The 25,891-nt window shown below is 40.6% G+C and overlaps 1 protein-coding gene and 1 long non-coding RNA gene across 11 annotated transcripts in view; one reads left to right on the top strand and one right to left on the bottom strand.

Moving 5' to 3' along the window:
* Positions 1-18,413, bottom strand: part of LOC138745040 (uncharacterized) — a 34,606-nt gene extending 16,193 nt beyond the window's left edge. For 2 of the 3 annotated variants that reach the window (XR_011345969.1, XR_011345971.1), the window contains exons 1-2: positions 18,195-18,413; positions 9,895-10,019 (exon numbers count right to left, since the gene is read on the bottom strand). This is a non-coding gene — a long non-coding RNA (uncharacterized lncRNA). The remainder of the gene's footprint in view (positions 1-9,894; positions 10,020-18,194) is intronic. The other variant, XR_011345970.1, reaches the window with a different exon arrangement.
* wwox (WW domain containing oxidoreductase) overlaps positions 1-25,891 on the top strand; it is an 877,584-nt gene that overhangs the window by 751,073 nt on the left and 100,620 nt on the right. For 4 of the 8 annotated variants that reach the window (XM_069902091.1, XM_069902084.1, XM_069902087.1 and 1 more), the window contains one exon: positions 13,079-13,141. The exons of the other annotated variants lie outside the window; for them this stretch is intronic. In XM_069902091.1, the coding sequence (XP_069758192.1) occupies positions 13,079-13,141 (63 nt within the window). The remainder of the gene's footprint in view (positions 1-13,078; positions 13,142-25,891) is intronic. 8 annotated transcript variants of the gene reach the window in all.

The raw sequence follows: 25,891 nt of genomic DNA, 5'->3' as shown, positions 1-25,891 counted from the left end.
GTCCAAATTTTTCTTAAAGGTTAAAATTGAGCCTGCATTTGCCACTTCAACAGGCAGCTTGTTCCACCCTCCAACCACTCTCTGCATGAAGAAATTCTCCCTAATTTTCCCCCTAACCGTCTCCCGTTTCGCCCTTCACCTGTACCTTCTGGATTGTATCTTACCTAATACTTCCAAAATTAATGGAGTGGTGGGGGAAGATGAGAGAAATTAATACGACGGGTATAATATTCCAGTCTTGTTTTTAAACTGGAACATAGCATAGAAATGATCACAAACAGATTAATCTCTAAATTGCAGATTGAGAAAAGAAAATGGAGCAAGTTCTTCTTTGGCTTGGCTTCGCGGACGAAGATTTATGGAGGGGTAAATGTCCACGTCAGCTGCAGCCTCGTTTCTGGCTGACAAGTCCGATGCGGGACAGGCAGACACGGTTGCAGGGGAAAATTTGTTGGTTGGGGTTGGGTGTTGGGTTTTTCCACCTTTGTCAGTGAGGCGGGCTCTGCGGTCTTCTTCAAAGGAGGTTGCTGCCCGCCGAACTGTGAAGCGCCAAGATGCACGGTTTGAGGCGATATCAGCCCACTGGCAGTGGTCAATGTGACAGGCACGAAGAGATTTCTTTAGGCAGTCCTTGTACCTCTTCTTTGGTGCACCTCTGACACGATGGCCAGTGGAGAGCTCGCCATAGAACACGATCTTGGGAAGGTGATGGCCCTCCATTCTGGAGACGTGACCTACCCAGCGCAGTTGGATCTTCAACAGCGTGGATTCGATGCTGTCGGCCTCTGCCATCTCGAGTACTTCGATGTTAGGGATGAAGTCGCTCCAATGAATGTTGAGGATGGAGCAGAGACAATGCTGGTGGAAGCGTTCTAGGAGCTGTAGGTGATGCCGGTAGAGGACCCATGATTCGGAGCCGAACAGGAGTGTGGGTATGACAACGGCTCTGTATATGCTTATCTTTGTGATGTTTTTCAGTTGGTTGTTTTTCCAGACTCTTTTGTGTAATGGAGCAAGTAAAGCACAGATTACTCGCATTTGAATTTCCTTTATGTACTTTGTTGAATAATATTAACTTTGCAGTAATTATCATTAGAATAGCTCTTTGTTTCAACTGAAATTCAAAAATATCAACTCAGCATGCCTGGATGGTGTCGGAATCTGCCAACTGATTCAGGGTTAACATACATTAACCCCCATTATAATATTCTATGAGGTATTGCAACCTTTGATCTATGTATGGATCCCTCATTAATGGATCACCCATATAAAGCATGCTCTGTAATGGTCTTTGATATACATAGCATTTTTAATTATTCCCTCATTAATAATGAAGTTATATCAAATGTCCTCCTTGATATATCATTTACGTGTATATCATTAGATAAAATCAACTTTGTAACATTGTTCTGGTATGGATCCAGGCGGTTCAGTATTGAAGGGGCTTGCTCTATGTGTAACACTCTCTTGAGCAACATGATTCTTTTGCATGTGGTACACCTGAGCTACAGGAGAGGTCAACTGGCTCTCATTCCCTTTTCTGTATGCAATATATTGATCTCTGTCACAAGGTGACATCACATGGATCAAGAATGGCTGATGGACGTAGTGAACAAAACCCGCAAAGAGTCAACATATTCTGGAAACATTCAGAGACAGATAAATAAAAATGAAGGCAGACAAAAATCTTTCACTGGATAAGGAAGAAAGTTGTATTCCTTCCATTGTAAACAATGCCATTATTGGTTAAATATTGGGTGGCTCGGTAGCGTAGCGGTTAATGCAATGCTGTTACATCGCCAGTAATCGGAAATAATGTTCAATCCCATGCTGTTGGTAAGGAGTTTGTACATTCCCTGTGTCTGCATGGATTTCCTCCAGATGCTCCTGTTTCCTACCACCATTCAAATCGTACTGGAGGTGTAGGGTAATTGGGCAGCATGGTTCGTGGGCTGAAAGGGCCCATTACCGTGCTGTATGTCTCTATGTCTAAATTTAAATTTCTTCACCTATTTTGTTGGTGAGACATGGCTTATTATGTTTCTTAAAATGTCTGTTTATATCCCTTAAGTGTCAGATGATCTCACGTGGTACAACTCAGCCTCTGAACAAGAAGGCACTGGATTGATTCTCATTACGGACTTGAGCACATAATCCAGGCTGACATTTCAATGCAGCGCTGAAGGAGTGTAAAATTGTTGAGACTTTAAAACAAAGCTTTTGATTGACAAAGAGCAGAGAACTCTCCTGGAGTCTTGTCTAACATCCTTTCCCTCTTCAAAGTAGTTTATCTGATCATTCATTTGTTTATAGTTGAGGGATCTTGCCTCATTTAATTAACTGCGATCTTTGAGTGAACTTAAAGAATGTTGCATTCATTGTGAAGAATTTTGGAAGACCATGAAAACATAATAAGGTGCCATAAAAATACAGATTATTTTGTTGAATTTAAATTAATAGTGGTCTGTTTTTAATACAGCTCTGGTAAAATGATATATTAGTACTCATTTTCTTTTATTATTGTAATTATGTTTGGCTTGGTGCCTTGACCTGACATGTAACAATGAAAACTATGTCTTTACACTGCACCTCCTCGTTCTTGTAACATGACCACAATTTTCCTCTACTGTGCAACCATTGCAGAATTGTAAAACTGTATCAAAAGCCACGAACTTAAAACACTTCAACGCATTCTTATATTTTCAAAAGATTTTAACCTTTGAGAACAGATTTATCTTTTTTCAACAATTTTCCATTGTCGCAAGCTTCTAAATTGGATAAAATCACAGAGCTTGAGATGAAAAGAAGAACACACACTGGAGAAACTCAGCGAACTTTACATCTTCGCTACATCGGAGAGACTTGACGCAGACTGGAAGATCGCTGAGCGCATTTGCTCTGTCCGCATCTCTCGGTAGTCAAACATTTCAATTCTGTGTCCCACTCCAACATGTCTGTCCATGGCCTCATGCACTGCCAAACCAGAGCCACCCATAAATTGAAGAAGCAACATCTAATATTCCATCTGGGCACTCTCCAACCAGATGTCATTAACATTGACTTCTCCGGTTTCTGCTAGACCACTCCCCGTTCTTCCTATCTCCCCTATCCCCTGAACTCTTTTCCTCCAGTTTTCTACCGCCTCTCATCTCCATTCACAGAGCCATTCCCTCCTCCCCCTGTTTTCTGTTGTGCCCTCCCACCCTTATCCACTTGTTGCCTCTGGCCTGTGGGCCTTTGCTTCTCCTCCTGCCCCCTCCTCTTCCCACCATTTTATTCAAGCACCTGCCTATGTTTTGCTCAAACCTTGTTGAAGGGCTCAAGCCCAAAATGTTGGTTCTGTATCTTTATATTTGCTCTATAAAGTACACTGTTGACCTGCTGAGTTTCCACTTGGATAAAATCATAGTCTGAAGAGACAATATGATGGCTCGATATGCTGCCTGGTGGGCAAGTCATCAGGAGCGCCACAGTAATAACAAGTAACATGCTTATTTTAATACTCACAGAGTTGAAATTGCATTTGGCAATGTTCTTCTGCAAATGTTTAATAGATTTGTATCAAGATCACCATGGTAATATTTTAATGCATGCATTATTTTAAATGAGTTGAGACGACAGTTAAAACAGTCCAGAGTGGAGTTTGGTTCAAGTCTGTTGCACCTTTGTATATGTACAGTGCAGACTGTAATTTCTAGCCTCAGGGTTAATATACATTAGTAATAAAGTTGCCCTTGACATTTCTGTAGCTTTATTAGCAAAATAATGTTTCTTTTCTCATGCAATGCCTCAACTGAAAAAGCACAAAACTGGTTTGGCACAGATACAGGAATTTATTTGACTCCATGAATGGCTTTTGGCTGCAGACATCTCCTATTGCGTGAACTATCTGAAGCAGAAACGTTTAAGGCAAAATGACAGTAATTCAAGCTGAACTTGACATCTCCACTCTGTCAGAGCAAGGAACTCAGAGCAGCGTAGGACTTCTCCATCGGGAAGATGGGCTATTGTTAGGCATATTTTAAGGAACATTACAGGATAACAGCTTAGTGGATTCCAAAAATGATTTCTTGATGAAAGCAAAACATCAACATTTCTCTTTCTCCCACTGGTGTTCCTCGACCTACTGAGTTTAACTCAAGATTCCAGCGACTGCAGTCTTTTCTGTCTCCACAAATTAAAATTTGGGTGGGAAGAGAGAGTACAGTTAAAAAACAACACATATTAAGATGCTTCAAGAAAACATTTCAGATTGACTTCTTAAAAGAAGAAAAAAAATAAGCAGGATTTGTAAAGCAATTTTTGACCGTCCCTTTTTTTCATGTTTGCCATTTTTAACATGGGGAATAGGTTGATGGTGCTCGATTATTACATTTAAAATAGAATTACAATTATCAAAATAGGTTGGGGTACATCAACAACTATTACAAAAAAACTGGCACAAAACCTAAAAGTTGGCAATTATGCAATCACTGAAATGTGGAATCATACAAGCCTGTTCAACAAAATCACATCCAACATTCATTCCTTTTTCCCCTTCTGTCTGCCATCTATCACTTCCTCACTCTTTTGTTCATTTTTTCACTTCTCCCTCCATTCCTTATTTCATTCTCTCACTCCTTTCCTCATTCCTCCTTTAACTCCTCCCTCCCCAAAGTGAGTGATTTTTTTTCTAATGTAAACTGCCAACAAATCCTCTCCAGCGGTCAAGTCTAAATAATCAATAACCGAATGACGCTATCACAGCAGAGTATGAGAGACAGAAAATTGATGCATGAGTAGGCAATTTAATTCATTGTTTTAATATCTCTATTCTATACTGCAAAATCCCCATATCCCTTGGTTCACAAATATCCAGAAATCTATATGCCTAAGTTTAAGTATTCTCTGTAACTGAGCATCCGATGCCCTCCAAAAAAAAATTTCAAAAGATTCACACCATTTGAGTCAAGAAATTTCTTCTCATTTCAATCCTTAATCATCAACCCCATTTTCTGAGATTCTGATGCTTTGTTCTGGACTCCCCAGCCGGAAGAACCAATGTCAAGCCCCGTATAAATTTCCAATATTTCAATGAGATCACCTCAAATTTTTTAAATGAATACAGAAACAAGCTTCGGGATAATCCCCTCATCCCAGGAATTAATCTAGTGAACCTTTACTGCAATCCCTTGAAGGCATCTATATCCTTCCTTAGTTAAGGAGACTAAAACTGTACACCAGGTGTTAATTCACCAAGGCCTGAAATAATTACAGTCAGACTTTGTTCCTTGTGCATTTCAATCCCTTTGTAATAAAGGTTAATATTCCATTTGCTTTCTTAATTGCCTGGTTTACCTCAATGTTAACTACCTTGAATAGTGTAAAGGAACACCCATGTCCCTCTGAATATCAACATTTTCCACCCTCATTACTGGGAAACTGTTCTCCTTTTCTGCTTTTTGTTCTAATGTGAATAACTTTGCACTTTTCTGTCATATAATCTATCAGCTGCAGGCATTTTAAATTCTCAGTCATGCAAATACATTGAAAATATTTTGTCACTCAAACTATTAAAAAGCCATTTTTTTTAAAGGAGCACAGTTTTATAAAATCTCTAAAACATTGTGAACTCAATGAACAATGGAGAATAATTTAATCTAGAACCCTTATCGTTATATTTCTCTATTCAAATGAACAGAGCTATGTAAATCTTGGGAGAGCGCAGGAAGTTTGTCTCCATTGCTGCCCTCCATAAATCCAACGCTTGGCCAAATCACACTCACACACGGGAATTCCAAACTTCCTGACACTTGCATAAGGAAATGCCGCAGGCTTATGTTGAACAACTGGGATTTTTCAGGCTAATCCTTGCCATCAAGATTTTCCAAGTGACCTGTGATTTCATTTCTACTTAGAGTTTCTAGCATTTTTCCTTTACTGTAGACTAACTGGTGTAATAATTCTGTTTGTTTTTCTCTAGCCTCTCGAGAAAGTTATGTTTGCTGTCTTTCAAATGAAAAGATAATTCTAAAACAATGGAACACTAGAATATCAAAATCCATGCATTTACTATTTCAATTAAAACTCATGTTGTTGTCAAACAAACAACTCCGGGGATTTTGTTAAATTTTCTATCAGCTATTTCTTTTATATTATTTCTTCACTAATGTTGTCTTCAAGTTCCCCTTTCTCACGAGATGCCTTCTCTGCCATTTATTCCTGAGATGCTATTATTGTGTGTTCTACCTTGTAGACATATGTTCATGTCGCTGTCATTTTCCTTATTCACCAAAATAATATTCCAAGGGGCACAATTTTACATTTGTTAACCTTTTTTTTCTTTCCGCAGCCTTCTGTTTTTTTTTATGATTTCATGTTCCTTGCAGGTTTAGGTGGAGGTTCTAGAACAGCCATTCTCAGTCTTTTTCTGGCCGAGGACTCTGCTTCAAGTTTATGGGCCTACCTCTCTGAGAAGCAGTCTCCTATCGGCGACGTAAAAAAAAAACATTCATGTTACGTGAAGTGAAAAGAAAACAAGGCTTTTACTTAGATATGCTGTGGCTCCTGTTGAGAATGGCTGATCTAGATCGCCTTGAGAATAGTAGAAGCAGAAACCTTAGCACATTTGTAAAATGTCAACCTGAGCACTTGAAGAGCCACAAATTGCAATCTTGGCATTACTCTAATGTCCATTTTTACCAGCACTACTGCAAGGATAAAAAGGCCGCCTTCTGTGCTGTAAATTACTATGATTCCATCACTTTATCGGTCGTCTGTGTCTGAATTTAAAAATCTTTCAAAATTTTGATAATCGTACTTTGATTCTTCTGCTCTATCTCTTGTTAGCTCGGATCACTTTGACTGGCATGTTGTTTTCTTGAACGGAGGTGAGACCCATATTACGCGTGGAGGAGGGCTTGCGATCCTGGTAAATAATTTGTACTGCAGTTTTGTGCAATGCAAAGACCTGTCGTCTGCTGATGCATCAAGAAATGCAAGTGAATAAAAGGCATTTTGTGTTTAGTTTTTTTCTTCAAAAGTTCAATGATCAGAAATAAGGGTGGTACAGTTGGTGCAGCATTTACTGCAATGCTGTTCCAGCGCCAGTGTCCGGGGTTTGAATCCACCATTGTCAGTAAGGAAATTGTATGTTCTCCCCGTGTCTGTGTGGGTTTCTTTTGGGTGCTCAGGTTTCTTCCTACCCTTAGAAATAATGGGGGTTGTAGGTTTATTGGGTGCCATTAGGCATGGGTCCTGTTACAATGCTGCATGTCTACATTTAAAACTTTATTCATCAGGACTAATATTTATTCCCTATGCCAGAAATTTTGTCATGCTTTGTGCATTCTATGAGTGTATATTTCTATTACCTGAACTTCTGTATGTTTTTTTTTTAATTTTAAAATTAGACATACAGCACAGTAGCAGGCCCTTCCAGGCCATGAATCCATGGCACCAAAGTACACCAACCTCTCCATATTTTGAAAGGTGGGAAGAAACCAAAGCAAAGCCATGCAGACATAAGGAGAATGTACACACAGTGCCAGATGCTCTCCTGGATCACTGGCACAGTACAAGTGCATAATATTAGAAATTCAGAAAACTGAAACCTTCCATGGATGTTGCCTGCACACCAGAGCTCGTGTTTGGCGCCAAACATGACCAGACACAATCCACCCCTGTCCAGTGCTGTGTGATGGCATGTGACAACGTGCGTTTATCAATGAGCATGAGATTATGGCAGTTTATTCAATTAAAGGCAGAAACCTCTGTTAATGAGACAGATGAAACTGGAAGAAGTCTTTGAACTAATGCTGTACAATCATGTCTGCACCTGCCCATCCTTACCTTGAGATAAGGGTGCCCATTTGCAACTCCTCCAATCACCATGTCGGACTGAGCCATGGACTTCGTTGGGGAGATCGCAAATCCAACGTAGCCCTTGGTTTTCACTTCCACCTTGAAGATGATGCTTGCATTGTCGTGCTTTCACCTGAAGTGATATTTGCCTTTTGCCCCGCTGCCAAAACAAGGCACCTCAGGCAGCTTGACACCATGCTGCTCGATTGATTCTCACACATGATTTGAAAGTGCTTTCCAGTCGGAATCCCTTCAAACCTTTTCATGAGGCAGCAGGTGGAGCTGTAGTAAACACGGCGCGAAAAGAGATGCCGGTCCAGCTCTTGCCACTGTTTCAGGCCAGGGCAGATTGGCCAAGCTGCAGGGAGTTCTTAAAGACCCCCTGTTCAGCCCCCCTGACCTTCCCCCTCCATCTAGAAACCCTTCTAGTTGGAGTCTGACTTTGTTTTGTGTGAATCTGAAATCAGCACAATTACTTAATGTACTGTATTATTTGAAAAATTCTGAATTCCCAAAGTGTCTGGTCCCAAGGGTTTCAGATAAAAGTTTATGAACTGCTACATTAGCCGAGCCAAAATGAATTGATTATGAATTTAATTCTTGCCTTTATACCGAAAATATATTCTGGTTTTATGGTCTTATTTTGACCTATCTTAATCTTTGTCATCCTGCTCGTCATACCAATGTTGTTTGTTTTCTTTTGCACTACATTTAATACAGTTGGTTGTTTTTCCAGACTCTTTTGTGTAGTCTTCCAAAGGCGCTATTTGCCTTGGCGAGTCTGTTGTCTATCTCATTGTCGATCCTTGCATCTGATGAAATGGTGCAGCCGAGATAGGTAAACTGGTTGACCGTTTTGAGTTTTGTGTGCCCGATGGAGATGTGGGGGGGCTGGTAGTCATGGTGGGGAGCTGGCTGATGGAGGACCTCAGTTTTCTTCAGGCTGACTTCCAGGCCAAACATTTTGGCAGTTTCCGCAAAGCAGGACGTCAAGCGCTGAAGAGCTGGCTCTGAATGGGCAACTAAAGCGGCATCATCTGCAAAGAGTAGTTCACGGACAAGTTTCTCTTGTGTCTTGGTGTGAGCTTGCAGGCGCCTCAGATTGAAGAGACTGCCATCCGTGCGGTACCGGATGTAAACAGCGTCTTCATTGTTGGGGTCTTTCATGGCTTGGTTCAGCATCATGCTGAAGAAGATTGAAAAGAGGGTTGGTGCGAGAACACAGCCTTGCTTCACGCCATTGTTAATGGAGAAGGAATCAGAGAGCTGAAAAACCTCAAAAACTGAAAAACCTCACAAAGATAAGCGTATACAGAGCCGTTGTCATACCCACACTCCTGTTCGGCTCCGAATCATGGGTCCTCTACCGGCACCACCTACGGCTCCTAGAACGCTTCCACCAGCGTTGTCTCCGCTCCATCCTCAACATCCATTGGAGCGCTTACACCCCTAACGTCGAAGTACTCGAGATGGCAGAGGTCGACAGCATCGAGTCCACGCTGCTGAAGATCCAGCTGCGCTGGATGGGTCACGTCTCCAGAATGGAGGACCATCGCCTTCCCAAGATCGTGTTATATGGCGAGCTCTCCACTGGCCACCGTGACAGAGGTGCACCAAAGAAAAGGTACAAGGACTGCCTAAAGAAATCTCTTGGTGCCTGCCACATTGACCACCGCCAGTGGGCTGATAACGCCTCAAACCGTGCATCTTGGCGCCTCACAGTTTGGCGGGCAGCAACCTCCTTTGAAGAAGACTGCAGAGCCCACCTCACTGACAAAAGGCAAAGGAGGAAAAACCCAACACCCAACCCCAACCAACCAATTTTCCCTTGCAACCGCTGCAATCATGTCTGCCTGTCCCGCATCGGACTTGTCAGCCACAAACGAGCCTGCAGCTGATGTGGACTTTTTACCCCCTCCATAAATCTTCGTCCGCGAAGCCAAGCCAAAGAAGACATTTAATACAAAATTTTATCTTGTTATGATCACTTTACGGAATCAAAGATTTTAATTAATCAAATCTCATTGCATAAAACTTTTGATCTAAAATAACCTGTTTCCTTGGCATAACCAACCAGAAGACTGCCTCGAGTGAATTCCATGAACTTGACCTTCACACGATGACTCAACGTTTTATTGCCAAATCAGCTGATATTCCAGGAGGAAAACTTCCAAGATCTAGCAAAGCAAAGGAAAAGAAGAACCAAGAATAATTCATTTTAACAAAATATGTTACTGTCAGCAAGAGTAGAACAAAGTTCATCTTCAAATGCTGAAAGTCTTACAGCAGGTACTCAAAAACTGAACTGTTAGTGGAGGACTTCAGGCATTTTCCCTGCGCACCTCATTAACTTGTTCTTTTATTTTCCTAAACCCATGTTACTATCTAAAGCCTGAAGAATAAGATTACAGGGTTATTTCTTGACCTCCTGTCAACAAAATCTCAGCACTCATTAATCCTTTCCCCTCGTAGGGGTGCATCAAAACATCATCTGGAGACCTTTGTCATGCACCAGTCCCAAACAAGCTTTGCTCTCAGCCTCTGTGCCTGTAGGCAAACTTCACCCAGCTCGGTTACAAGATCCTGACCACTGCAGGAAGTGGTCTGAATCCGTTCCAGCCTGCGCCCAGAAACCGAATCGGATTGATCTGAACTGGAAAGTCATGTGGTGAGAGTGTGCGGAAAAAAAGGGTTGTATCAGCCTATAAATAACTCTTTCAAGTATTACATTTCCTTGCTGCATGCAGATGTATTTTAACATGAGCCACAATAAGTTATGTTCTTTTGAGGTATCGTGAAACTTTGTCGGTGAAGTCTGTCATTCTGAACGTAGAAACAATTTCATTTATTGAACAGAAAGTTTTGGAATATCTTTCAATAGCTGTTCTTCTGATCCTTGCAGATTTAGACTTGTTAAATTTTCTTCCAGACATACAGCACGGTAACAGGCCATTTTGGCCCATGAGTCCATGCCAAGCAATTTACACCCCATTAACCTACATCCCCAGTTGAATGGTGGGAGGAAACCGGAGTCCCTGCGAACAACCCACACAGACACGGGGGAACGTACAAACTCCTACAGACAGCGCGGGATTCGAAACCCAATCCAGTCCCGATCGCTGGTGTCATAAAGGTATGGCGCTAACCATTATGCCAACCATGCCCCCTGTTTTGAACCATGCACAACTGGCAAATTCAATTTGATTCCTGAATGGTTCTCAACTTTTTTCTTTCTGCTCACATCCCACTTTAAGTAATCCCTATTCCATCAGTGCTCTGTGATTAGTAAGGGATTGCTTAAGGTGGTAGGTGGGTGGGAAGGGAAGGTTGAGAATCACTGCTCTAGACCCAATTGTTGCTGAAATATTTTGCTTGAGAAAAATTGTCATTGGCCCATTTCCTTTGGAGTTATGAAACTGTGCACATAACGAGTCAATGAGGTACGATTAGAACAGTGGTTTTCAAACTTTTTCTTCCCACTCACATATCAACTTAAGCAATCCCTTACTAATTACAGAGCATCTATAGCATAGGGAATACTTAAAGTGGTATGTGAGTGGAAAGAGAAAGGTTGAGGCCACTGACATAGGTGGATTGCAAAGTTTTGCCCCATTAAATGCTTGGTTAATGCAATTCAGATTCAAATAGATATAATACATGAAACATTTCTTCAATTCCTTTTTTGTTAGAATTGGGATGAAATAAAAACAATTTTCTTTGTTAATATCAAGAAAGATTTGTCTTTATATTTTGGCTTAATAAGTGTAACTCCAGAAAGTAGGAACGCTAAAATTGAACGCTAAAATGACTGAAGCCACAGTTGGATAAGGCACGGAAATTCTGATGACCTTGCATCCGACATACAGTATAATTGGCCAAACCAACTCAACTGATTGCATTCAATGTGGTGCAACCACCACCACCACCTCTCCTTCCCTTCAGCATTTTTAAAGGGCCATTTGCAAAGGAGGCTTTGGTTTACTCTTTCCTCCCCACCAAAACACACATTCTTTGTTCTACAGAAAATGCAACAATTACAAATGAATTCATCCACATCTCTTCCTCTGTCCCCTTCCCAGCAGTCTGGGCCCCAAACACTCATGCAATTTAATTATATTCCCTTCAGAGCACCTAACTTGCTGCTCCCTTTACCCCAAGCCTCCTACACTCTTCCAGTTAATCTCAATATAAACTCAAGAAGCAACCCTTCCCTCCTTATTGAGAACATTACAGTTTTTTTTGAATGAACTTTCTGTTAAGAAATGTTGGATTGTTAGTACTTTGTGTATTTTTATTTTTAAATTTAGACTTACAGCATGGTAACAGGCCCTTTCGGCCCACTCAATTACATCCAATTGACCGACACCCCTGGTAGGTTTTGAATGGAAGAAGGAAACTGGAGGACCTGGAGGAAACTCACACAGACACAGGGAGAATATACAAACTCCTTAAAGATAGTGTGGGATTCAAACCCCGGTCCCGATCGTGTTCTGCTAACTGCTAACACCAACCATGCTGCCCAGCATAATTTTCTCTCAGCATAATTTTCCTGCAAACCCATACCCTTTAATTCCCTTAACATCCAGAAATGTATTCCCCTATGTTTTGAGTGAACTTTAATGAATGAGTTTCCACAGGCCTCAAGGTTGAAATATTTCAAAGATTTGCTGCCCTCTGCATGAAGAAAATTATCCTTACCCAAGTCTGAAATAGTCTGTCCCTTATTCTGAGACGGCACTTCCTATTTCCAGGCTAAGAGCAAACAGTCTGTTAACCCTTGACGAATTATTCAGGTTCCGTAAAATTCCTATGATTCTTTCAAGTTTGGAGAAAACACACTTCTAGAAGCTACTCACTCTAACTTCATTGGATAAATTACTATAACTATGCGATCAAAAGCTTGCTGTCCTCCACCTTTGCAAATATATACATTTTTTAGCAATCCCAAACTGTAGGCAAAGCACCAGGTGTGTCTCACCAACACCTGCTCTCCTCGTGGCAAACCATTTCAATTCCACAGCCCATTCCAATGCTGACATTCCTGTCCATGGAATCATGCGCTGAGATCACCTGCAAAGTGGAGGAACAACACCTCATATTCCATTTGGGCACCTTCCAATCATATAACATTAACACAAACCTCTGGTTTCCATATGTCCCCTCCGCCATCTACCCCTATTTCTCCTTTTGTCTAGCTCTGTCTCCCTTTCATTTTCCCACTCTCTCCTTTCTCCAGATCTGCATTCACAGAGCCCCTCCCAGATGCTGGAACTGTCATGAGAACAGGGAACAAATAGAGGTAATGATGCTGCAAAATAATTATCTGAAATTACTTGACAAATGTACAGTGGATGCTTGAGATCTGAAATGAGATGAACAAAACCGATAAATGATAAGGCACTGGCCAATCATTAATGTTCAAGGAGGTTTACTGCAGAATTATCAGAGTCCAATATTCAGGCAAATGGTGCATTGGTACTCATCACAAGAAGATTTGATTCCGAAAAGTGAAGCAACATAGCACTTGTTCCTCCCTCATCACCATTCAGGGCCCCAAACGGTCCTTCCAAATGAAGCAACATTTCACTTGTGAATCTGCAGGAGTCATCCACTGCATATGGTGCCCCCATTGTGGTCTCCTCTATATCAGAGATACTGAGCGGAGACTAGGAAATCGATTTGTTGAGCACCTCGGATCTGTCCGCTGCAGTAGTGTGTGGATCTCTCAGTGGCCACACACTTCAATTCCCCATCCCATCCCCTTGCTTACATGTCTGTCCAATGTCTCATGCAATGCCAGACTGAGATCACCCACAAATCGGTGGGACAAAATCTCAACCTCTGACTGAGCACTCTCCAACCAGGTGGCATTAATCTGGCTTTCATTAAATACCCCCACTCACTTCTTCCCCTGTGGCCTTCACCCAGCTCTGTCTCTCTCCCTTTTCCCTGTCTCCCTTTGGACAGGCATAATCAATTCTCACCTCTCCCCTTATCATATCCAATTAACCTTTTGTTGGTCTGAATTCTTCCCCCAGCCAGCACTGAGATTTCCTGCTCTTTGCTCATTCTGCTTATTCCTTGAAGAAGGGCTCAGGCCTGAAACGTCGGCAATATATCTTCACCTCCAATGAATGCTGAAAGACCGGCTAAGTTCCTTTACCATTTCAACACAATCACAGCATCTGCAGACTTGCGTGTTTGAGTGAAGACATCTCACTGAATAGGGTGGCATGGTTAGTGTAGTGGTTAGCACAGCATTGAATCCTAGACATACTCGGGTCTTCAGGTTTCTCTAACTTCTGCCCGAAGATAGCAGTGATAAGGAGTTGTGACCAGGGTGATGGGAGTTCCTTCTGATGTTAGCTGTCTTCCTGAGGCAGCATCTCACATTGAAATTTTAAATAGACAGGAAGTTGTTGACTCCATTTTCTTTCAATTTTTACCAATTTTCTTCTAATGCTCTTGAAGTATCTATATTACCCTAACCCTAACTATAAACCACTTCACACCAAAACATTTGTCCGCACAACTTAAATGTCATTATTTTTCTTGCACTGACTTCAACAGTGAATAGAGAGAATTTTGGAGCATATAATACATTGAACTTGCATAGATGCATTAAATTCTCATCTCATCTCCTTTTCAATTGCGTTTCCATTTTTTTTGGACAATGAATCTTCTTGGCCATCCAGCTCATCACATGCTTTCCTTTTATTTTCTTCCCTTTATCCCTTCTTCTCTGCACTTTAAAATTTGATTTTTTTCTATCTATTTTGATGAAGGGTCTTCAGCCTGAAACGTTGTCCATTTTCTATTTCTGCTCCATGCTGTCCTGACAAGCTGAGTATTCTCAGCTATTTTTCAGACATGCAGCATCTTTAGTTCTTCTGTTGCCTGATTTCACTGGTTCAGTGGCAATTTTAGGTTTGGATTCCCAGCATGGACTTCATCAATTGAGCAAACAGCATATATTCAAACATATTTTCGGTGTAATTTCCTGATTATTCCCAGAACATAATTCTATTCAAGGATGTCAAATCTTTGCCTTTACAGACTCTCTGAAAACTTTCTTAAAGTGATGGAAGAAATTCCATGAAGTGACAACCCCTGAGTTAAACCTACTTACTGTTTCATAGGTCATATTAAAGCAGACTCCACAAGTTTCTGTACCTCAACCCTATTCTTTTCCTAGTGGTGATTCCCAGGGCTCTGCAACCATTTTGAGAAGAATGACTTATTGTTGCTTGAACTTACTTCCCACTTCTGCAACTGAGGACTCTTTGATCAAGTGTCCTGTAAAGATTGTTACACCGGACCATCTTCCCAAATGACCATGTTCCTGTCTGAACATTACCAATGAACACTGGTAGGCCGGTCTATACACCAATCCTATTCTTTCCAACTCACTGGATAAACTCCATTAGGCATCATAGACAATAAAAAATAAATTATCAAATATTCCTCAGTCAATCTGTTATGTCATTGCTGAATATGGTAGTTTTGCATTATTTAAAACAAATTAATATTGTCTGTTAATTATAAATCATTGCTTGAAGTTTCCATCACCACATTAGAAGGTGAACTAACTTGTGTAGATCAGCTTGTTAAATGTGCATCTACGTAGGCACTTTGGGGTTTATGCATTATCGGAACGAGTGAAAAAAAGAAACAGGAAATTCATGAATTAAGAACTGCAGGCTGACATGAATTGTGATAGAGACACAGGGTGAGTTTCCTTCCATTGAATGTTGCCTGTGCTTCTTTGAGACTGAATTATAGCTACAAATTCCCACAGCAAATTGTGACTGGAGATTATCACTGCTTCTTAGAGTCTGAAGGTCCCAAGGGCTTTTGTATGTTAGTCCTTTTAGTTTTCCTGCAGTAAGCTGAAGATTGTGATGGAAGTCTGAAGCTATCTTCCTTCCTTGACAATGCACCACTGTACTTACAAAACAAATCAAGAAATCACACTCCACTCTGAAATCTGAAAAACCTCCTTACTCTGCCCAATGGTGCTTGCTGTGTCCGAAGTTTACAGTGTAAAATTGTCTATCCTCTGCCAGCTAAGAGGATCTTAAGTGAAATGAGATTTACTTCCAGTTCCTAATGTAGACAGCAGAACGAGATTCCTCTCAACTGACATTTTTGTGCTTTACTGTCTTGTAATCTTCGGAGTAGATTTGAACTCCATATTAAACTAGTTGAGAAGTTGGAGGTGCATAAGATATAGGCTGGATTCAAGAGAGTAAACAGAAAGAGTTGGTTCCTGTGGGCGATAGTTCAAGCATAAAGTACACAGATCAAAACTGTGGTTCTATGCTGCAGGGTTGGGTGTGTTAAGGGGGAGGGGCAGTGAGGAAAATGAGGAGAAACATTTTATGCAGAGATTATTTGGAATTTGGAAGTCATTGTATGTAGGGGTGGGCAAAATAGAACAGATGAAGATTTTGAAAGAGAATTGGACATACACTTGAGGTTGGAAGAGGGGGCTGTAGAGTAGCTTGTCTGTGTCTTGAGCACCGTTAACCTGTAAAATCTGTGCTATTTTTCAAAATCCCTTCTATTAATATTTTCATGTTTGTCAATATAAAAACCTACTGAAAGCAAACAATAATACTGTAAAACATATTACAGCACATTATTAATTGAATAAACAGGGTTTCTGTACAAAGAGACATTTTTCATTCTTGACATAAAGCTTAAAGGGGTGTAGGAGCTAAATTTACCTTGTTGTACTATGTATGATATGTCTAGCTGGACTGGTCTTAAAACAAACATTTTCAATGAACTCGGAACATGTGATATTAAACTTGAACTTGCATTTCAAATCCAAATTGTTCTAAAGTTATCATACCCCAAAAGGCAAATGACTTGGACATGTGTTTTTTTTTAAATTAAAACTAGATGCTGGAAATCTAAAATAAAATACTGATAAACACAGAGCAGGTCAGCTAGCATCTGTGGAGAAGGAAACAATGATTCAGATTCAGGCCCTTCAGTAGAAGTGCAAAAATGAGAAACGTGTTGGTTTAGGTGGCAACAAAGTTGAGGGAGAAGGTTGGGCGGGACCGTGGAATTTCTTTGTTGCGTGAAGACAGGACTTAGTGTGGCAGTTAAGGTAAGATTAAGCTTCTTAGTGTGTGTGATGTGTTGTTAGTGTTAAACTGTGGGATGCCCGTTAATACAGGAGTCCAGACAGAACAGCAAAATATGCCTCACATCAAGCTGTAGGACGATGCTGATCGGCTCGTGCAAACCAAGTACTGTATTGGGTCCAGGATTTGTCAAAATGCCAATGACAAACAGAGCCCCCAAAGAGCACTGACAACTTCCTAATTGCATTGGGGCTTTGAAACCAGGGTCTGAGGAGAATTTCTTGGATGCTTGGTGCTGGATCGGGCCAGAAGACAGAAGAAAGAGACGGCAGGATCCATGGGACATGCAATGTTTCTGAAAAGACCGCCTTTTGAATCTTGATAGGGGCTGTGGACTAGTGGCAGCTCCTTATGGGCACGTACAGGGTCGATGAAAGTAAGCAAATGTTGTTTATTTGTGTGCATAAAATTAAGGGACCTTGAACCATAAAGATGATCACAGGCAAAAAGGATCAGTTCTCTTAAAAACAGGGGAAAATGGGTATTTCAAAGTTGAAGAATTTAATATCGAGTCCTGAAGGCTTCAATGTGGCCCAGATGAAAGCTGAGGTGTTGTTCAACAAGTTGGGGTTCATTGTTACAGAGCAGGAAAATATGACTTGTGAAAGTTAAACCAGATTGTATGGTAATCATCTCCAGATATTAAAAAAGAGTTTTATCAATACTGATGACCATAAAACCACCACAAATTACCATAAAGTCCCACTTAGCTCTATGATGACATTTAGCAGAGGAAATCAAGCATCCTTTCTTGATCTGACCTTTATATATGACTCTCAATTCACAGTAATGTGTTTCACTTTTACATCTCATGTTCTTCCATCTTCAGCGTGCTATTTAATCCAAGCACCAATGAGGGCAATAAACTGGCCACCCCATATTCTTTCAATTAACCTATTGAAAACAGCACACCCCATGTTAATACAAGTCACCATGAACAGCACAGTTAGTGCAACACCTTTACAGCGCTAGCGATTGGGTCCGGACCCGGGTTCAAAAGGCACTGCCTGAAATCAGGGTAAAGATAAGGGCATCACCAACCTCAAAATTGGCATCATTGGTATGCTTTAAACAATTGCAGGATAATGAGGAAAAGGCAGGAGAATAGAGAAAGGGTTGTTTCTTTCAAAAGTGGTGGTGTAATTTTCTTGGTCAGGTTAGCCTCCTTATCATCCTGTAGCTCAAATCTCTCACCTTGTGACTTGTGGGAGACCTGGGCAGTGTCTTCATTCACCAGACTCTTAGACTGAAGCTTTCAGATTGTTAGAAAATTCAGTAAAAGATGCAGCAGGCATCGTCGTTCTTCTCATGCAATTTCTTGTGTGAATTGAAGCAATATCTGCTACGTGCCTGGTGTCGAATTGGGTTGCTCCTTTGAGACCAAAGCACAGTCACTGAAGACCACTTCCTGCCTCAACCGCACCAGTCTTGTTCTGAGAAGAATCGTGGGTAGAACATATTGATCACTCAGTGTTAATAAATAAGCTAATTACACTGACGTCACCATACTGATGTTTGGGCTGATAATGCTGTATCTATGTCACAAGAAAAGATTTGTGCATGTCATAAATTATTAAAAGTTTGCTAGTTCAAACCCTGCAAATACATTAAGCAGTGAAATTTAAATTGCTTCTGTGCTACTGACACCAGATATGGAAAAATGATTAATTTTACAAATATGTTATGAGGATGAACATCTTTTCTATGCAAACATGCTTGTTTCAGAAAGATGTGGGTTTCTATCATTTCACAGGATTTTAACCTCTGATCACTGAGCAAATATCTTTTAAAGAGATAGGGAGCAATCTTTAAATCATATTTTTTTTACAGAAAACATTTGTTCATTTCGCTTCAAGAAAAACATTTTTCTCTGGTCCTAAAGTGCTGGAGAATTGTTATGAATTCATATTCAAATTGGTTGTAGAAAATATTGGTAAATATTCGGCTTCAGTGCAGGTTTGTTCATTACTGCAGCCACAAGATGTTCCAGTAATTATACCTCTATGTTCTGTTATTCTGTGGTGATGAGTGGGTAAAACTGTTATCAAATATGCTTGCAGTTCTAACTGAGCATTAAAAGTAAGTATTATTAAGGGTGCCTTCGGGTGGTGGTATACGCAGGGACTAGCTGCTCAATATCATGGGAAACAACCAGCTCGGTCATATGTACAGATCCGCACCATTCCATTGGTCAGGAGGATTTGTTCATAATCACAGCCATAATTGTTTACTGTCCTATTCATTGTACAATGTACTTATAAACTGAAATTCTTACTTTCTGTTGCAGAGCCAGGTACTTAGTTTAAAAAAAAAACTACAATATATAGGCAACTCTGTCTACCTTATGGTGGACAAAAGTTAAAGAATTTCAGGTATGTCACATTCTAAATATAGTATTACGCAGCAATAATGGAACCTTTACCTTTACCTTTTTATATAATTGAAATAAAAAAGAGAAAAATAAATACAAAAGCCAATTTTTTTTCCCCAGAAAATTTGCTTCCTGAAAATAAATTGGGGATTATGATAGACAACTTCAAACTGAACACAAAGATAGCTTCAGAATTGTTGTATCATGTCGGAAGTTTGGAGAAACATTACATTAACTTATATTGAATTTACATTGAATTAGTTCAACTGGCCTAAAAAACAATACATGGTAGGAACATTTTAAGGTGATTTTCGTGATCATCAGCCCAAAATCTATAAAAGCGTTGAGGAAACAAAATCTTTGTTGTAAGTGTTAGTATAACAAGGGAATGTTCAAGAAATGGATAGGTTTTGGAAAGGATCTGTTCTTGAACCCAATGGTTTTCAGGCTTCAGTACTTTCTGTCTATGTGAATATGTGCAAAAAACACTGCCAACAATGTCTCTGCAGCACCTTTGAGGTACAATATTATAAAGCGATATTGCATGGAACAGGCTTCTCAGCCCATGACATCCATAATTTACAATAATCCCATTTTATTTTCCCAATATGTTCATTAACTCCCTCTCCACCTCACCCCCACCCCTCAATCCTCAAGAACTATTCATCAACACACTCGAGAAAATATACAGTGGCCCCTTTACCCACCACCTTCCCCATCACAAGAAGAGCGTGCAAACTCCATGCAGGGAGCACTGGAGGTGGTTGGATCTGTGAAGCAACTGCTCCATTAGCTGCACCTCTTTGCCTCAATGGTTGACATGTTGTCTTGGGGTCACCAAGAGCTGGTACTTGACTGATGCCACTTGACTGACTTCGGGTTAATGCAGATGTTTGAAATATCCTATCCAGGGTAGGAGTTCAAATCTTTCTTCAGTGCCTTGGAAATTCATGTAACTACATAAATATCCCATAAAAAGCTAGCATTAGTGACAGTTTATTACAGGATTATCTTAAAAGCCACTCTGTTTCTCTGTTGAAGAAATCTGCTTTCCCACTGTGGATATTAATGTGCTTCCAGACAACCCTCAGAAATGGCCACTTGCGATGAAATTACGGATGGACACAAAATGTCCTCATCTTGTGAAAACCTAATAAAACAGCTCAGAGGTTTACGTAGGCCATGTAGACACTTGAGTGTATGCCAGTAACTAATTGGATGGTATTGATTCCATTCCACCCTTGCTAAGAAAAATCTGTGATTCTTGGCTTCAAAATGTTCAATTTCTAAAGCTTTCGAGGGAAGGTTTTTGAGATTTCTATTACCTTTAATGGTGAGAAATGCTTTCTGATCTCATCCTGAATGATCTAGCTCTCTTCTACATCAGATTGCTGATTAGGGGATCACTTCGCTGAGCACCTCCTCTCCATCCACCACAAGAGACCTCCCAGTAGCCAACCATTTCAATTCTGAGTCACACTTCCAGACCCACATGTCTGACTATGGCCTTTTGCACTATCCCACCCTGACCACCTGTAGATTGGAGGAACAACACCTTATCTTCTGTCTGGGCACTCTCCAGCCAAATGGCATTAACATTGATTTCTCTGCTTTCTGCTAAACTTGCTCACCTTGTCTTTCCCATCCCGCTTTCTAGTTTTCCAGTTTTTTCTTCCCCCTTCCCCATTACCCACCCAGCCATCCTTCTTCCCCCTCATTGCTGCTGTCCCCTCCCTCCCCTTATTCACCTACCATCTCCTGCCTTTGCCACCCCCTCTCCCCCCCACCCCCATACCCTTTTGTTTGGACGCCGACTGGCATTTTCTCACACCTTGATACATAAAGTCAGTTCTGTATCTTTCCCTTTGCTGTGTAAAGGACCTGTTGAGCTTCTCCAGCATTTTGTGTTTTTACTTCAACCAGTGTCTACAGATTTTTGTGATTTACTTCCAATCTAGCACTGATTGTATGGTTATGCCTGTATCCAAATTATAAATTAAATGTTTATCTTAACAAATGAAAGAGTGGAAATTGCTTTTTAATTAAAATTAAATAACATTTAATTTTACTTTTGCCTCCTGCGAATTAATTCATTTCTATTTTTCCATCATCTGTGGTAAGGGTTTAGACAGTGCAATGCTGAGATTTTAAGAGGTAATCTCTTTGTAATGTTATTTGCTCGTTTTATTTGTGCCTGGTCTGATGAGGGACATGAAACAATTCTTAGCCAAGGCTTCTGCTAGAGCCCATCTTTCTCAATCAAAGGCCGACTCTCAGATTTCTGTATGTAATTTACTGTTTGATTAACCTTTGGTTATCTGTGAGTCTAAAATTAGGGTGCGCCCTCACTATTGCTACCTGCTTGCTCTATGGGGACGATGGGGAATGGCGGCAGTGCTTGGAGATGAAGTATTATAGTTCATTCTTGGAAACATAGTATAGGATTTGGGATTTAATATCAAATTAAATCATGTTACCCACCTTTTCAAATCCTCAACTGATTCTGCTCCAGATTAAAAGCAAGTTCTCCATAATAGGCCAAGGCAGAAAAAGATAAATATAAAAATAATAGATTAATAAATATAATTATAGAGAATGTGTATACTGTGTAGTTTTCAGTGGTTTTCAAACTGCACCCCTAAAGTCACATTCCACCTCAAGTAATCCCGATGAAGGGAAGGTTGAGAACCATTGCTCTAGACCCAATTGTTACTGAAATATTTTGCTTGAGAAAGATTGTCATTGGTCCATTTCCTTTGGAGTTCTGAAACCGTGCATATAACGAGTCAATGAGGGACGATTAAAACCGTAGTTTTCAAACCTTTTTCTTTCCACTCACATCCCACCTTAACTAATCCCTTACTAATCACAAAGCACTTGTGGCATAGAGATTGCTTAAGGTGGAATGTGAGTTTGGAAACCACTGACAGAACATTTAGTTTGAAAACCACTGACATAGAACATTCATCATAGCACAGTCCAGTATAATCCTTTCAGCCCCAGTATTGTGCCAATTTAATACAATTGTCTAGAATGTCCCTTCTGCATAGCCTTCTATTTTTCTCAGACCCTTATACTGTCTAATAGTCTCCTAAAACATCCTATTGTACCTGCCTCCTCCAGAATTGGCATGCACCCACCACTCTCCTGTGCAAAAACATACTACTCACATCTCCCCTGTACTTATTCCCAAGTACCTTAAAACTATGCACCCTCATGTTAGCCATTTCAGCCCAGGGAAACCCTTCTGGCCATCCACTGGATCAGTGCCTCATCATCTTACACACCTCTATTAGGTCACCTTTCATCTGTCACTCAAAGGAGGAAAGAGCTAGTTCATTCATAAGGCCCACTGTCCAAACCATTATCTATAACTCAAAATAGAAAATGAAAATTCTGGAAAATGCATGACAGGTCATGGAGAATGAAGAGACTGCATATGCTGGAAGGTTACAAGTGCAGCTTGACCTTCTGAGTTCTTCCAGCAGCTTATTTTTTGCTTCACAATGGGTAAGAAACTAAGCTAATGTTTAAGGTTGTCAGAACTGGTTAGAAAATTAAGAGGACATTGTGTGCTAAAAAGAGAGGAGAGGAATGAATGAAGGTGAAGAAAGGCACAGGTGTTTGCCTTTTTTTGGTTTCCACATTTATCCCAATAGAAGTGTTTTTTTTTCCAGATTTCTGGCATTGCAATTTTTTGTTTCATTTTAAGAGCTTTTGTTCTTGTGAATTCTCTTTGAGGGGGTCTTAGAACTCAAAAGTTGTGTTGCAGTTTAGAAAGCGCACCAACATTGTTTGTGTACATTTGAGACAATCCAGTTATTGAGTAAAATTTAGAGTAACTATTATTTTCCAGGAACAGGGAACTCTTGGGCATGCACTGTTCACAAACAGTTAAACTTCCAAGGAATACCTGGTGTCCTTTCTTGTTCATTCTCGTTGCTGATGGAGATTCTCAATTCCTTCATCAACAATGACTGACCCACAAACAGCTCAACCTCTATGCGGTAGAGCTTATAAAACTCCTGCAGATGGCTTTTGTTTATTATTTTTCTAACAATCCACAGAAAGAAAATTCTGGCTGAAAGTTTTCCAAGAAGTGTATTTGGCCTTAGAATAAAACAAAATAGCTAAGAATGTGCACACTGTATGCTACTGAGGTCCCAGAAGATTAAATTACCTTATCAGTATGATTATAAATAACAGCTCACCAAATATTATTGGCTTGCTGTTGAGTTTGACTGATGATGTATAGCGGGGCCTCTGAATACCCTATTAGTTCCAGTATCTTGCCTTAACGACTGAAAGTCAACAGCATTTTCTGTGTAAATTGTTTGCTTCACCCATGACTCTTGCAGAATACAGTTGACAGGTACATTGCAATTTCTACTCGTTTGACAGTTTAATACAACCTCTCGAATGGCTCCTGGCTAAACAGCAAGTGCCTGAAGGTGCAAAACTTCGGTCTATGGCACTTGCACTTCAGTTAAAATAATTAAGGACTTGGATACATCTTATGAAGTAGTGGAGCAATATGCAGAAAAATATTGTCTGTCCTGCCAATCTCAAAACAGCAATGCAACGAGGTCTCAGTTGATTTTCTTTTTTAATTGTAATGTATCTGGTTAGAAAAGAGCCATAAAACTACCCTCATGCTCAGTTTATTTGCCATTTATATCACCTGAGAATATTTCATCTCATTGCTATGGAAGATTGTTTTGGCCCTGCGTAATGCACAAATTCAAAACCATTGAGGAATGGGAATGATATGCCCTCTGATTTCACAATTTTGCAAAATATTACCTGATAGCTGCATCAAAATGATAATTTCCTCGCAGATTTATTGCAGTAGGTGGGCTCAAGTTGCCTGCTTATTTGCAATTCCAACACATTTTAATGACGTACTTATGCTACAACAATATTTTACTAATATTAGTTATACTGTTTTGCCTCCTTGGTCAATCAACTTCCAAGACTTTTCTATCAGTAACCTGATACTGAACTTGAAACATTATGCAGCAAATAATCTGTCTTGAGATAGCAAGTATCTGATTATGGCCCAAATATGTCGAATGAAATAACACAGACAAGAGAAGCACAGCACAAATATTGGACTGAGTCATAGTCATGCAGCCTGGAGTAGACCCTTCAGGCCAACGTGTCCATGCTGACCAAGTTGACATTCTGGGCTAGATCCACTTTTCTGGTCCGTATCCTTCTAGTTAACCACCAGGATATGATTGTTGCATCTCCCTCAAAGATTTCTGTTGTTATATTTTCCGGACAAGGAGAGGCTGGGTAGGTTGTGACTTTTCTCCCAGGAGCATAGGAGGCTAAGAAGGGTCCTAATAGAGATTTATAAAATCATGAGGGGCAAAGATGAGACAATAATTATAGTCTTTATCATAGGGTAGGGAATCTAAACGAATGGATACAGATTTAAGGTGACATTCTGGGCTCGATCCACTGGTGAGATTATGCTGGAATTGGGGGAATGAAGCCAATGTTGTGGCCAATTTGTGCACAGCAAGATCCCTCATAACAATCAGCATTTTATAAATGCTGATTCAAGGATAAATATTGGTCAGAACACCAGAGATACTCCTATGCTCTTCTTCAGCGGTTTTCAACCTTTTCCTTCCCATTCACATCCCACTTTAAGTAATCCCTATGCGCTGTGACGAGTAATGGGATTGCTTTAGGTGGGATGTGAGTGGGAAAGGAAAGTTAAGAATCACTGCTCTAGACCCAATTGTTACTGAAATATTTTGCTTGAGAAAAATTGTCATGGCCCCATTCCTTTGGAGTTCTGAAACCATGCACATAATAAGTCATTTCTTTCTTTGGCTTGGCTTCGCGGACGAAGATTTATGGAGGGGGTAAAAAGTCCACATCAGCTGCAGGCTCGTTTGTGGCTGACAAGTCCGATGCGGGACAGGCAGACACGGTTGCAGCGGTTGCAGGGGAAAATTGGTTGGTTGGGGTTGGGTGTTGGGTTTTTCCTCCTTTGCCTTTTGTCAGTGAGGTGGGCTCTGCGGTCTTCTTCAAAGGAGGTTGCTGCCCGCCAAACTGTGAGGCGCCAAGATGCACGGTTTGAGGCGTTATCAGCCCACTGGCGGTGGTCAATGTGGCAGGCACCAAGAGATTTCTTTAGGCAGTCCTTGTACCTTTTCTTTGGTGCACCTCTGTCACGGTGGCCAGTGGAGAGCTCGCCATATAACACGATCTTGGGAAGGCGATGGTCCTCCATTCTGGAGACGTGACCCATCCAGCGCAGCTGGATCGATTAAACAGTGGTTTTCAAACTTTTTCTTTCCACCCACATACCACCTTAATAAAAAAAAAAGAAAAAGCAGAAAAAAAAAGGGTTAGGGTCAGGGTCAGGGTTAGGGTAAGCAGGAACATAGCCACAGAGAAATGCAGTTGATGACATTAAATACCCAGAAAAATGTTTGGAATGTCTTTAATACCCCAAAAAGGCAATCTTAATTCAATAATGGTTGTAGGCACAAATTTGGAT

Source organism: Narcine bancroftii, chromosome 10 (genome assembly GCF_036971445.1).
Source record: "Narcine bancroftii isolate sNarBan1 chromosome 10, sNarBan1.hap1, whole genome shotgun sequence".
Taxonomy (NCBI): Eukaryota; Metazoa; Chordata; class Chondrichthyes; order Torpediniformes; family Narcinidae; genus Narcine; species Narcine bancroftii.
Note: the sequence above shows the minus strand (reverse complement) of the source record. Positions and strands in the feature narration are given on the sequence as shown.